Below are 15159 nucleotides of genomic sequence, written 5' to 3' on the forward strand. Positions count from 1 at the left end.
CGTCCATCATTAAACAGGGGTGGAGGCCTCCGGGTTCAACTGTCCCCCTCTTACAATGCTGTGATTGCTAGTATCACTCAGCCCTCTGTGAACAGTAAACAGCCATCAGTGTGCTAATGATCCATTGTTGGGCTGATGGTCCTTCTTGAGCATGTGATCAGCTGGTTTTGGTTGTCAGCAGCAAAACTGGTTGATCCACTCTGAGAAGGTGCTATTTAAGAGACTGAGCTGAATACAGCTCCTCAGACTGAGGAAGTCTCTCGGATGAGAGACGAAACGTTTCTACATTTTTTGTTGTTTTGCTTTGTTTTGGGTTTTTTTGAATGTCCAGAGGACCAGATTTAACTTTTTTAGATCTGTGATTTTAATACACCAAGATGCCTGGCCTAAAATTAACTAATTCCAGAAAATAGTATTGGAAGCTGGCTAACAAGTTAGATTATGAAACAATAAAAAAATACAACCAAGACCCCAGCAGAGATAAACTGTGGACTTCAAAAGTTGTGCTCATCCAAGGAGGAAACTATTAAATGCCTGAAGGTAACAAAAGTTGATCAAAAGACAGAAGCTGTATGTTGGGTTAGTTTACAGGGGTGTCAACTTGAGCTGGAGATATGGAAATGAAAAACCTTCTTTAAGCAACGTTTTTTAATATGAATTAGAAACACTAAATGCTCTAAAGGACAAGTGAATGACAACAGGTTGAAAAAAGTATTACAGAAAAAGTTTGTAGGACGGATGTACCTTCTCCATCCTCTGGGGCTTCCTCTTCATTACAGCTGGGTCCTGAACCCTCCATCTCCTCCTCCTCTGCAGCGTACTGAACATTGGTCTCCTCATTCTGCGAGGCTTTTCCCCTTCGGCGGGCCTTTCGCTCTTTCTCCTGGGTCAAAACAAGAACACACTTAAATAAAATAAACCCTAGTCACATTTCAAAGAAAACAAGAAATGTTACTTTAGCACTGTGTGGCAGGAAAACCTTTAAAAATATTTATTTTTAGTCACAATTACATAAAGCAGGTATGACTTGGAAATGTTTTATTTGCTTACTGATTTCATTTTATGCTGCTGCAGAATCTCATCCAGTTTCTGCCTCTTCTTGTAGTTGAAGTAAAAGTTTTTGCACTGTGACACTGTTTTTGATCCCACCATCTTGGCGATGGCGGACCAATTCCTACCATACTGGAGAAGGCCTGTGAATAAGAAGTGGACAGGCAGAGATTAGGAACGTGCAGAAACAAAGACAAGCACAGATGCAGCGTTGTGAACATGATATTCTACATGCAGCTGTAAAAGTTGTGGTTTTCACCACGTAAAGTGCACTTGTTGAAAAGACGGGATATTGTTTTGTAAACCATCAACACAGTCTCCAACTATAAACTCTAAATGTACTAAATGGAAGTCTCTTCATAGCAGAATAAGTCTCGCCTCCAGCAGGCAAAAACATCTCTAAACGTCTGTCAAGTTTCATTCTTCCAGTAGAGACGTGACCTTACACTTTCTAAACAGAGAAAAATGCAGAGACAATAAGTAAAGAGCTGGGGAGATGGGGGAGCAGTGTGGTAGGTAAATGTCAGTCACACGAATGACATCACTAACCTCACCTCCTGAGGTCACTGTGTGTCATATTCTAACTGAATCTGATGTGACCCAATTCCAAGAAACCCAAGTCCTTTACCCAGCCAAGCACATGATTGTGTCTTACACAAGAGTCCACAGGCACCCGCTGGGTCAGAGCTGTGATAGATCAACCTGTCATGAAACACACAAGCTACCTTGCTCGCACACTCACGGACACATGTACACTCGCAGAGTGCATCCGTGCTAAAAGAGGAAATGAGGAGCTGAAGAGCACAAGTGTGTACTAGTGTGTACTGGTGAAAGATTGTGCAGAGTTTGCTCCAGTGCCCCTCTCCTTGGGTCTGCTGTTAGCCAAAGGCAGCTCATTAACAGTGTGTGTTGTAAGAGGCTTAGTTTACACCACCCACTTGTTTTCTGTGCCAGCCTGACAGGTCCTGGCAACAGGACAGCTTCTTGAAAGGTTGTTGGGGGGAGGTAGATGGGAGAAGTGTTATTAATGGGCGCAGAGCCAGCACGTCTTGGGATAACCTTGGACATGAGTTCAGAGGTCTCTGCATCTCATTGCTTAATGGAAGTAGGAAGAGAAAGGACTCGGAGCTGCAGGAGAGGAAAGGACGGCTGTTAACAGCTGTCAATTCAACTCCTGTATTTATCACTATGGCTGATGCTGATTGAATACATCAGTATTAAGAGTATTACTAACTGTTGCCATAAAGTTATTTTTATATTTGTTTACCAGTTCTATTTTTGCAACCTAAATCTTATTATGTCTACATAGACACTCAGGACATAAATGTCATCAATACCAATGAAGTAAAATAAGTTTAACCAACCCACTGGCCTTTCTACCATCATCATTTGTTTACATTTTCATAAATACTATATAAGCATAACGGCAAAAAGTAAAGCTCTTTGTCATCCAGTAAACACAGTCAACAATTAATATTTAGCATTATTTAATTAATAAATGATGAGAATTACTAAAACAGAATGACAAAGTTTGCAGCTCAGTGTTCAAAAACTGCAGCACATGAACCACTAATTACGAATTCAAGTGAAATTGTTGTATTTCCATCTGAAATATTCCATTTCCAGAAAAGGCACTGATAGAAACGATTGTCCATGAAAAAAAAGGATAAACTGAGCCCATTCTTTCCAAGAAGACTGAAACATGTGACCATCAACTATTAACCTTTTACAGCCAAAAGACAAGAGAGAAGTGGGTTTCTATGGCACTAAAACGCAGACACTCTCCAACCTGATAACGTGGGACGCAAATACACTCATCCTCAGCTGAAACAGAAAAGTTCCATCAAATATATAGTATTAAACAACTAAGCTGGACTCTTTGCACCATGCTGTGAAGCAGAAGTTCATTTACTGAAAGGCAAGGGTCACTTTATAATATAGCCAAGCTGCATGTTTCTTCCACCATATGCAAACAAATGCTCAGTCCCAAGCTCGTTGACTCAGACTTATACAGAGAAAGAACACACATGAGGAAAACATCCAATAAGCAGTAGCAATACTAAAACAGGTGGTTAACTCCACATCCAATCACAACACTGTATTCCCATTAGCTCCTCCCAGAGAAAGTCCAATCAACACCTGGTGCAGCCAGAAAGTTGTTGTTCCTGTCTATCACATGCCTGACACTTCAGCTGTCGTTTTGTGGTCCCCGCTCGGGAAAACGCAATCAGACGGTCTGATCTCTAGAGGGCCAGCTGGAAAGTTCTTCTGGGCTGGGCCTTCCACTCCAGAGCAGAGATGAAAACAGCTCAGTCTTGGCGCTCTTTCTGCCAGCTGACTTGATATTTGAGCCGGTGTCAGGTCGACACGCTTCAAAACGGCACGTGCTCCTGGCCTCTCCCCTTCTTTCTTTTCCTCTATGTCCTCCCTGCGCTTCGGTGAGTGCTGGCGTGTTCCTCTCTGCCGCGTCTCTCCCCAATGGCGGTCGTCTGGAAAGACTTCCACAGAAAAGTGGGACTGTGGGGCGGTGCTATGTGCTCAGCCTTTCTCTCCCTCATCTGATCTCTCCTATCTTTTTTTTCTTCCTCCCTCCCTCTTTCCGTCAGTCTGTCCCTCCCCCTACCTCCCTCTGCCAGCAGGCACAGCGGTACGCGCACACACACACACACACACTAATACACACACATATGCATGAGTGAGTACAAACTCGCTGGAACCCCCCTCTCTCTGTCTCTCTTGTTAATACTCTTGCACACAGACACAAACACACATTCAGGCAGTCCAAGAGTAAACAGAGAGCAGCGAGGGAGAGGAAAGAGATAAAGAAAGAGCACAGCCACCAAGCCAGAGAGACAATGGAGAAAGGGAAAGGAAAGGATTTAGAAGTGGAGAGTAAGCACAGGCAGGAGAGGGGACACTGGGAGTAGAGAGGGAGTTGATGTTGATACCATGAGAAAGCATAAAGGCTTTCACATTTTTCCTGACTGACCTGTTTTTCATCTTGAATGTGACCTCTCCAGTTTATAACAACACAAAGTGAGGGGAGAGAAAAAGTGGCTGGGGGAAGAGAGACATTTGCCAAATCTTCCACAGCTCTTGCCAATCTGGGCTTGTGCCATCTCCCAGAGACGGAGGTGAGAGACGAAGCAACAACAGAGAAGAAAGACAGAAAAGATAATACAGCAGTCTCTTCCTGCTGCTCCTTTAAATGGGTTCCTCCTGCAAACAGTGCAGGAGTCATTATCCAGCTGCTTGCCTGCACCCAAGCAAAGCCTGGTAGATTAGTGCACTTACATAAACCTTCCACCAAAACTACTGCACATGCAACCACACACCGCATGGACCCAGCGCACAAAAACACAACCTTTGTGATACATTTCAGGCATGTACAAACAGCTGATGGGTTTAATGGAGAAGCGTCACAAAGCCTGCCCGTCTGGTGTCTGAGTAGTGCGGTCTCATCAAACTTAAAATCAAAACGGGCTGGCACTAAGAGACTCGAGTGCAGCTGTCCTGCCAAGAACTACAACGTCATTCAGATCTGGTTAGCCCAGGGGGATAAATACAATAGCATCAGGACACCTTAGCCTCTTCAGAAAAATATACATATCAAGTTCATGCCATAGAGTTACGCTATAAAGAAATATGAGGGACGAAGGTAACTGTGTTGAAGAAGGTTTGGGACTGGGGGAAAACCTATTTGGCAGGTGAGAAAGTGTTTTTTCCAACTCATAGAAAACATGAAGAACAGGTCCACCTCTTCAGCCTCACTGTACTGTAGCAGAAGTTCTGTTTTTGTGGTTACATAAGCCTTCATAGAAGCCCTGCTTCAGCTGAGCTGGCAGGCTAATCCTCTGCAATGGAGTGCCCCACTAATCCCACGGCAGGAGAAAGGAACTGAAGACATTAACCAGGATTACTACACAGGACCATGTTCAAGCGAGGCCAGCACCAGTTATCGCAAAATAACCAATGGCTGCTAACACAAAACCTCCTTTTACAGCAGGCGCTACACTGCCCGAAGCAGAAACACACTTACCCGGTAATAACGCTTGAGAGCAGCACTTATCTGCTGCCAAATAAATGAAGAACAATTTAAGAGCCACGCCGGACACAACAGCACGTGTGCCAATGGTCACAAAGCAGCTGCAGAAAATTCATGTAGTGATTTTCACAATTAAGAATTGACATTACAAACATGGCACAGTTGATAAGAATCAGAGCTAATATGCAACTGATGATTGACAAATATTTAATAGAAGTTTATTGTGAAAAACAAGCCACTGACCATGAGGATCTCATTCAATCAGTAACTGAGGTTAGTGCACGGCAGGTAACGACGACTATAAAACAAAACACACACACGGGGTGCTGGTGCTGGGGAAATGAGCAGAATGTCAGTGACCTCTGTGAATCTGCCACAGGCTTCTGGGTAATCTTCAGTGAGAGACAATAAACAGCCCAAGTTAATGACTGCTGCATTTGCAGGGGCAGTCTGATAACAGGGCAGACTTTACAGCTTTGATAAAAGACAAGCTGCTTTGACCCAGAGAGGCAGGGAAATGGCTCCAAAGAGCAACAAATGCCTTCCAGGCAGACTGACAAATACATGCGTAGACGCAACCTAGCAGCACGTGGCAACTGCCGCCCCACTAACAGGAAGTCACACCCGCACCAGTCGCCTCTGCTTTCAAACTGTGCCTCAGCTGTTAATGTTCATTCAGTTCGCAAGTCGTTGCAAATTAAATACAATCAAACTACACAAATTACATTTAAAAAAAATTCTTCTGCATTACCTTTTTTGGCAGTTTCCATCTCTTCTTCAGTCCAGCGAGAGCTTTCATTCATTTCCAAAGTGACTGTCAGGAAAAAAAAGAAAAAACAAAGAAAAAGAGAACCACTAAATTAGAGAAGGCGGGAGGAAGCGGGGGAGTGGACAGTTGTCACAAAGTCAGTTAGGGAGTGACTGACAGAAGGAAAGGAAGGGGAGAGACACATTAAAAAAGAAAAAGGAATAAGAGGGTGGGGGGCAGAGCGGCTTGTGCTGCACACCAGTGAAGCACTGCAGCATGGGTTGCTAGGGACTATTTGTTTTAGGCGAGAGGAAGCAGGAAATCCAAGGAGAAAAGTCAGTTAATGATTATAGACATAACAACTGGCTTCTTTCCCTGCACAGGCTATAAGCCAGGCTGTCCCTGTGTGGGAGACAATGGAGCTGGAGTACTTGAGCGTACTCATATGGACATATGAAGGGCGCAGTAGGCAGGTTAGAAACACTAATAGCAGAACAAACAGTGGCAAGGGTGAAGCTGCTGACTGTGAACCAAACAGCCTCTGTCACCTGGGGATTCCCTGTGACTAAACCTGTACTGCAGGAACGACTGCAGCATGCAAACAACTGCTGACACATCAACAATCCTGTGCTGGCCTAAAGCAAGCGTGTTAGAGTAGACATAGCTGAAATACCATCAAAAGAAAAAGGACATTGCTGATACATAGTGTTTTTTTCTTTAGTAACACTTCTGTGGCCAGCAGGAATTAAGACTACGCACATGATCAAATGAAGTCAAATTTACAGTTTCATTTCCATCGTGTCATTATTCTGTGTCGATTTGGCCAAAAGTAATGAGCGCAAGACAAGTGAAATAAAAAAACAAGGACAAAAGAACAACAGTACACTCTTGTGGTGAGACACAGGAGGCTACGGCTAAATCAAAGTTGACCAAAGTCACTGTTCTTCTCGATACAAGAGGAATATTTATCTGTTAATATTCTCAACCTGTCATTGCTCTGGACAGCAAAGTTGCTTTATAATAAATAGTTTTTATTTAACAATGCTGATTTACTAACATTTGATTAAATAATGAATTCTGTTACAATGTTTGCCTTTTCAAATTAGAATAGCCAACGTGTCTTTACAAAAATGCTTGCTTACTGATTTACAAGACAACATGAGACATGACGTGTTTGCATTTAGAGCAGAATAATTTTAGACTAACCGAGCTCGTTGTTGAGTGGAGGTGTGGTGGTTTCCTCCCCTTCACTGGTCATTGAGCGGGTAACCCGGCCTTTGCGGCGGCCCTGACTGTTGGCAGTACGTCTCCCTTTGACAGCCACGGTGGGTTCTTTGTCCTCTGCATCTTCTCCTGAAGTATCGTCCCTAATTTAAGAAAATGTGAACACCGTCAACAAAGCATGAGAAGAGAAAAACAACAATTGCTGTATGTTGATTTTGTTGCAGTCTGTTGTTACAAACACAATACACAAAGTTTATTACAGAAAATTACATTAAATAATTAAATTTTGTTTTCTGGTCTTCTATACCAGCAAAAAATAAATAAATAAAATTGTATCCTAAATTGTCCATAAACACAGAAAACATGAACAAATATGTATTATTGTTATTTTGTTTTTGTTAAGCATCTGGGTTGGGAAAAACTACTGCTCTGCTGTTAAATGTCACAAAAAAACAAGACAACACACTTTGCATTCATTTTATGGAGACTAATAAATACACAGTAAGTGAACTTGATGAATTTCAGTAAAAGGTGTACAGTAGTCCCTTGTTTATCACGGGGGGTTCCATTCTCAGTCCTCCCACGATAAGTGAAAAACCACGAAGTAGGAATAGTAGTACAAGTAGTAAGTAGTAGTTTATTTTAGTATTTATATATATGGTAAATGGACTGCACTGATATAGATCTATCATCAAAGCTCTTTACAATCTGTGCCCTCATTTACCCATTCATACAGCACTTTACTATATATGTACAAAGATAAATCAGTGCTTTACCACATTCGTACACCGATGGGACACACATCGGAGGCAATGAGGGGTTCAGTGTCTTGCCCAGGGACACTTCGGCATGTGACTTCTGGTGGAAGAATTAAACTCCCAACTCTTACTGCTCTAACCACTCAGCCACAGCCGCCCATATATTAAGGCTTTATAAACCCTTCCCACACTCTTGCAATATTCTAAACAATGTTTCTACACTAAATGCTCTAAAAGAGCACAGCATGTCATGATCTCTGCTCCCTGCCACCTGCCAGCGCTCTCGGCCACGTCTACTTCTCCGCTGCAGAGTGGAGATCATGACATGCTGCAGGAGGGAGCTTCTCCCTGCACCTGTGGGCTGCACAAAGGTGCAGCAGGTGCTAAATAATTTAAAATAATTTATTTTAAATAAAAAAATCCGTGACGATTGCGTGGCTCATCCAACAATCAGTCAATTGTGTGTCAGGTCTAATCTTACTTTGAAAAACCTCGAAAGTTGAACTGCGTAGTAGAGAGGGACTAGAGTATTACTAATCAACCAAAGAATCTTTTTCCATCAAAGAAACTGGCCATAAATATAGATCATAATTAGCAAACAAGACCTTCACTGTTTGACAGCAATATTTATTTTCAATTCAACATATTTCCTCCAAGCTTCTCTAAAATACTGTTCTTACAAGAATGGGATGGACACATCAGTAAGAACTTTTGCTATAGTTGCGACTACCACAGAGGATTTACAGATTTCAAGGTGAAAATATAATTGCGGGCTTTGATATAGAGTAATTATAAAAGGATAGTAGGGGGGAAATGAATAGTTAAAAAAACTTGAACAACAAAGTTTAATATTCATATATTAGCTGTGCAGCTACTCCATTAGTCTCCAAAACTTAATTCAAAGTTGAACTCCTAAGCACCATGTTCTGTTAAACACTGCATGGAGTTTAGTGCCAAGAAGTACTTTCTTGATTTGAAAAAAATCTTGCAGAATAAATCAAATTGTGAACATGAGCTATAAGCCTACATTGTTCTTTCATTCCTTTTTTCCCTAGGATAATTTATTAAGTGTCAGCACAATGGCATGCTAGCAGATAGCCACTGAGCTTGAACCTCCTGCTCTTTCATTCATCTTCCTCCCACTATTAATCTTGCTGGCGGGAAGCTAGTAGCAGTCCAAATATAGGCGAGCCAGCTGTGCCAGGGGGGCAGCGGAGTGTGCAGAGTCACAGAGTCCCTGCCTCGGAACAGGGAGGCAGCAGGCAAAGGTTGGTTGTCATCTTTTTTCCCAAATCCAGCTGCTTGTAAATATGAGCTGACGTTGCTTGAATCAGCGGTGGTGTTCAGCCTCAGCTGACATCAAACAGAGCTCACAAACATGCAGAGACGGTCTCTTTTTAGGCAACATAAGGCAGTGATGATCCCATCTGTTTCGTCTCTTTTGTCGGTACTTTTCCGAAAGATTGTTTTATTTTGATTACTGCGCACACCTGCCCGCACACAACTACTTCCATACGCACAAACTTTTCAAACCGACAGCTAGTTTAATTACACTTCTTATTTCAACACTAAAACAAGTTTAGAAACATAAATGTTTCATTAAAAATTAGAACTAGTGTCAAATTAGAACGGGGCAACAGTCAAAGGAAAAACAGAATGACTAAGAGCTTGATTTTGGAGGTGAGGAAGTAATAAAATGAAACTTCACTTTTTTGGGGGGTGTTAATTAAGCAGGATGATGTAAAAAATGAAAAAGAATGTCAAGTAGTCCTGCCTCATAAAATGTGCAAACTGTTAGAAATGATTTACTCAGTTCAAGTTATTCTTCTCATTCTGTCCGTGTGCTTTCCTGAAGAGTAGTTGTTGCCACAATGTTTTAATTGCTACAGAATAACTTTACTTGTGAAAGAGTACATTAAAAAAAACTTACTTCATTCCATCTTCTTTGTCTTCAGCCTCATTTTTCTCTTCATCCCGCTCTGCCTCTTTTTCTTTTTCCTCTTTCTCCTTGTCCTCCAGGCTGCTTCTGCTCACTTGTTGTTGTTGCTGCTGTTGTTGCTGCTGTTGCTGCTGCTGCTGTTGCTGGCCATGCTGCTGCAAGACAGAAATAAGAAAACACTCGTATTCAAAGATGATCACAAATAATCCAAACAATGTTTCCTGTAAATGGTGCCAATAGATTATTATAAAGTAAGTTCATCAAAGATTTGGAGTATGGTGGAAGCAAATATACTGCCTGGCTAAAAAAAGTACAATAAACATTACACCGGCTGGCATGCTGCTGATATAACTACTATCAACCTGCAGTCATTTGAAACAGTCGCGAGAAAAGAAACGTTGAAGAACAATTCCCATTTTATTTGTTGCAAATACAACACGCACCCTGAACTGACAATCTAAACACATTTTGTGCTGAGCTAAACAAAACAGGATCTGAAAGTACTGAAATTATAGCAGCACATTTCTACCGTATAACTGCAGCTCTTCAAGTACAGAGACACTTCCTGACCAGTTTCCTGAACGTCTGGGCTTTCAGGGTTAGAGTTCAGACTACTACAGACCAAAGAGCTTAAATATAGCTTCATACTGATCAAGCCGATAGTAATCCATCATGTATACTTTCACTTTCTTTTTGATGTCTACATTTTCAATTTTATCCAAGAGCAACAAATCTTTGTTGTTTTTTTTTAGATTTGCCCCTAAAAATAATAAACAACATAATATTACACACAGATCCTGCTGGTAAGTGAACACTGGGAAGAGCAAGATAGCAGAGGAAGAAATGAAATCTAAATGCATTTGTATTCAGAAGATATCTTTTGAGTCATTTACTATCACTGAAGGCCCCATTCTTCTTTTGAAATTATTAATGTCCTCTTCCTTTCCTTTCAAAAGAACTCAAACAGAAAATAAGTCACGTAGTCGGTCTTCTAGTCTTATTTAACAGATTTTAACCTCGTCAGTCAGAAGACCATTTGATTGACTTTAAAAGTAAATATTTGTAGTGTGTCTAAACATGTTCTGAGCTGATCTAGTGGCGCCTCATAGTAAAGTGTGGTTAAGAATCAACAAACTACACAAACAGTGATTATTTCAATGTGTGGCACTGCCCCATCTGTTCCTCCTCTGAGAGTACATTCTTCTGTCACTGTAAGCTAATGGTCCAAACATTTAATAAAAAGACACATGGCAACATAAAGTGCAGGTTCATCTGAAAAGACACTATCTGTATTCACACAAGGAAAGCTCATCGGTAAAAGTGCCATTTCAAGAATTCCTATAAAGTGATGAAGTCTGATGGCTAGCACCCATCAAGAAAATGTAACTACAATAAAGGTTTAAAACACATGAACAGTGAAAACACCAGTTCATATGTGAGGCTCACTGAATTATATCAATTAATTAGCACATCTGACTAACCTTTGATAGTCCTAATATAACTCATGGTAGTGCAAATAAACTAGTTTAACTTAAAACAGCTCCATACAGCTGACCATGGCTACATTTAAACAGGACACAATATTTAAAAAAAAAAGCAGATGTCTCACTTTTAGTAGTTTTCAGAATGTTGAAATCTTTTTCCTGCTGCATTCACTGACCAGATATCCTGTACCAATCACTATTACATGCCCAGTGAACTGCCTTGTGTTTCAAAGTGAACACATATGTTGATGTCGCAGCAACATCTTTCATACTGTTCAACCAGATAAAAATTTGAACAAATACGTATTACACGTGGTTATTTATTTAAGAGAATACCTGGCTTCTTCCTCGCCGTCTGATGTTCCTTCGTACTATGTTCTTGTAGTTTTCATTCTTTTTGGTCAAGTAGTAAAAGAGCACACACTCTGCCACCGTCTGAAACAAAAAATAAACCATGACGTTTCACTTCCTGTAAAGGCGAGTTCACTCCAAAAACTAAAATATAAACACAAAAACAAATGTAATACCATACCTTCCTCTCTAAAAATGATGCAATCAGACCAAAGTTTTTGGGATGCTGGATGAACCTTTGGGAGAAGACCAAATATAATAAATATAAAATGACTTAAAGGTTCTAAAAGTAGAAAAATAAAAATACATGAACAACCTGGATTAGATTAAATACAATGCTCTAAATAAAGATATTTTCAATCAATAAAAATGTCAAAAGTGTCAATGTATTGTATAAAAATACTGCAGTCACAAGTGAATACAGAGCATCTGAAGGAGTCTGAAGCTCTTTGCAAGCTGGTATCTTGCTGTCATCAGTTTTACTGCGATCTTGAACTGATGTGGCAGATATAAACATCCTCTCTCAATTCTCATAAAAGGGGAAGATTCACTTCCTTACCAACAATCCAATGACCCTTTACCAGTTACATTTCACAGAGAGCAAAGCACACATTACTGCTCATTACATTTGTTTAAAAGGAAGGCAACAACACCTTTGTCTTCAAAATGATAATGAAAAAACATATCAAGCATTCAGCAAGAATTTAAATTGTCATACATTCATATTAGGGCTGAGCGATATCTCGATATTTTAAAAATATCGAGATAATTTCATACGCGATATGAGATGGGACTATATCATCTATTTCGATCTTTCTATGTTGGGTTATAATTAGACTTGAAAATCCGTGTATTTCTTCTATTTCTGCGTGTCTGCTCCACCAACTTCAGGCGGCCCCTCCTTCCCCCTCACATGCTGCTTCACATACGCTTACTTACTAACGTTGTGAAGGCGGCGCAGCTGAAGAGGATTATTATTTAATATATGTAACTAGTATATTTTTTAGACATTTATTTTGTACAGTTACAGAGGTTTGTTAATAAATGTGTCTGTGTGACAATTGGGACAAAGCTTTGACTATGAAATATATTTTTGTTATTACTTTATGGAAAGAAAAGAACATTTAGATATACATCGTATATCGCCATTCATCTTAAAATATAGAGCTATTAATTTTGGTCCATATCATCCAGCCTTAATAAATATATATTTAGAATATCATGAAAAAAGTTGATTTATTTTAGTAATTCCATTCAAAAAGTGAAACTTGTATATTATATTCATTCATTACACTCAGACTGATATATTTCAAACGTTTACTACTTTTAATGTTGAAGATTATAACTGACAACTAATGAAAACCCCAAATTCAGTATCTCAGAAAGAGAATATTATTTAAGACCAATTAAAAAATATATTTTTTAAAAATATTGGCCAATTGAAAAGTATGAGCATGTGCAGCACTCAATATTTAGTTGTTGCTCCTTTTTCCTGGATTACTGCAGTAATGCTGCGTGTCATGGAGTCATCAGTCTGTGACACTGCTCAGGTGTTATGAGAGCTCAGGTTGCTCTGATAGTGGTCTTCAGCTCTTCTGAATTGTTGGGTCTGGTGTATCACATCTTCCTCTTCACAATACACCATAGATTTTCTATGGGGTTAAGGTCAGGTGAGTTTGCTGGTCAGTTAAGAACAGAGATACCATGGTCCTTAAACCAGGTACAGGTAGCTTTGGTACTGTGTGCAGGTGCAAAGTCCTGTTGGAAAATGAAATCTGCATCTCCATAAAGTTGGTCAGCAGCAGGAAGCAGGAAGTCTCTAAAACTTCCTGGTATATGGCTGCGTTGACCTTGGACCTCAGAAAACACAATGGACCAACACCAGCAGATGACATGGCACCCCAAACCATCAATGGACTGTAGAAACTTGACACTGGATCTGAAGCAACATGGATTCTGTGCCTCTCCTCTCTTCTCTTCTCTTCCTCCAGACTCTGGGACCTTGATTTCCAAAGGAAATGCAAAATTTACTTTCATCAGAGAACATAACTTTGGACCACTCAGCAGCAGTCCCAGGCGAGACGCTTCTGATGCTGTCTCTTGTTCAAGAGTGGCTTGACACAAGGAATGCGACAGCTGAAACCCATGTCTTGCATATGTCTGTGTGTGGTGGTTCTTGAAGCACTGACTCCAACTGCAGTTTGCTCTTTGTGAATCTCCCCCACATTTTGGAATGAATTTTGTTTCACCATCCTCTCCAATGTGCGGTTATCTCTATTGCTTGTACAATTTCTACCACATCGCTTCCTTCCCTTCACCTTTCTATTAATGTGCTTGGACACAGAGCTCTGTGAACAGCCAGCCTCTTTAGCAATGACATTTTGTGTCTTGCCCTCCTTGTGCAAGGGGTCAATGGTCGTCTTTTGGACAACTGTCAAGTCAGCAGTCTTCCCCATGATTGTGTAGCCTACAGAACTAGACTGAGACCATTTAAAGGCCTTTGCAAGTATTTTGAGTTAATTAGCTGATAAGAGTGTGGCACCAGGTGTCTTCAATATTGAACCGTTTCACAATATTCTAATTTTCTGAGATACTGAATTTGGGGTTCTATTTCATCCCTCCTGACCGCCAGAGGGCGGTGCTGAAAGCACTGAATGTTCCCTTCGCGCATGCGCTGATTCGAGTAATAATACCAACGGAGTCACAGGTGTGACACGGATGACCAATCAGAGGCTATATAGCCCGACGTCATCCGCTGCTCTGCTCCTATTTTCTTCTCGCGCGCGGTTCAATTCAGGGCTTCAGCCCTTTGGACCTTTTCTGAACTTTTTACCGTCGTCGGAAGCCCGACTGCCCGTCTGCGGGAGTAGCGTGTTCGCCCTCCTAGGGCTGCGACGGTTTAACCCTGTTCAAAGGTATTTCTGCTGTTTCGTTGGGAACTACGGCGGTTTCCGCCTCTCCCAAATTACAGCGTCTGACTACTATGTGTGTGATTCAACACCGGTGAGTAGTTTTCCTTATATTTCGCCGTTGGTTAGCGGTAGCGTTCGCTCCGCTCACGCTTGTTAGGAGACCTCCAACCGCGTGGTCGGCTGGACTGTGCTCCGACGTTGTTTATGACTACTATGTGTGTGATTTAACACTGGTAAGTAGTGGTTTTTTGCTTGTCCTCTTACCAGCTGAGCTAGCGGTGCTAGCCTCTCTGAGTTTTCACTTTGTTTTATTTGGTGAAGGCGAGTGTTCTCACCCCCTCTCCCAATTGTCCTCTTACCAGCTGAGCTAGCGGTGCTAGCCTCTCTGAGTTCTAACCTTGTTTTAATTGGTGAAGGCGAGTGTTCTCACCCCCTCTCCCAATTGTCCTCTCTTACCAGCTGAGCTAGTGGTGCTAGCCTCTCTGAGTTTTCACTTTGTTTTAATTGGTGAAGGCGAGTGTTCTCACCCCCTCTCCCAATTGTCCTCTTACCAGCTGAGCTAGCGGTGCTAGCCTCTCTGAGTTCTAACCTTGTTTTAATTGGTGAAGGCGAGTGTTCTCACCCCCTCTCCCAATTGTCCTCTTACCA

The 15159-nt window shown here is 41.2% G+C and overlaps 1 protein-coding gene across 3 annotated transcripts in view; it reads right to left on the reverse strand.

Moving 5' to 3' along the window:
* ncor2 (nuclear receptor corepressor 2) overlaps positions 1 to 15159 on the reverse strand; it is an 83374-nt gene that overhangs the window by 26008 nt on the left and 42207 nt on the right. For all 3 annotated transcript variants that reach the window (XM_037681175.1, XM_037681174.1, XM_037681173.1), the window contains exons 12-18: positions 11781 to 11835; positions 11585 to 11683; positions 9756 to 9919; positions 7050 to 7210; positions 5847 to 5909; positions 1051 to 1193; positions 745 to 883 (exon numbers count right to left, since the gene is read on the reverse strand). In XM_037681175.1, coding sequence (XP_037537103.1) covers positions 745 to 883; positions 1051 to 1193; positions 5847 to 5909; positions 7050 to 7210; positions 9756 to 9919; positions 11585 to 11683; positions 11781 to 11835 — 824 coding nt within the window. The remainder of the gene's footprint in view (positions 1 to 744; positions 884 to 1050; positions 1194 to 5846; positions 5910 to 7049; positions 7211 to 9755; positions 9920 to 11584; positions 11684 to 11780; positions 11836 to 15159) is intronic.

This window comes from Nematolebias whitei, chromosome 8 (genome assembly GCF_014905685.2).
Source record: "Nematolebias whitei isolate Nwh7 chromosome 8, NemWhi1, whole genome shotgun sequence".
NCBI lineage: Eukaryota > Metazoa > Chordata > Actinopteri > Cyprinodontiformes > Rivulidae > Nematolebias > Nematolebias whitei.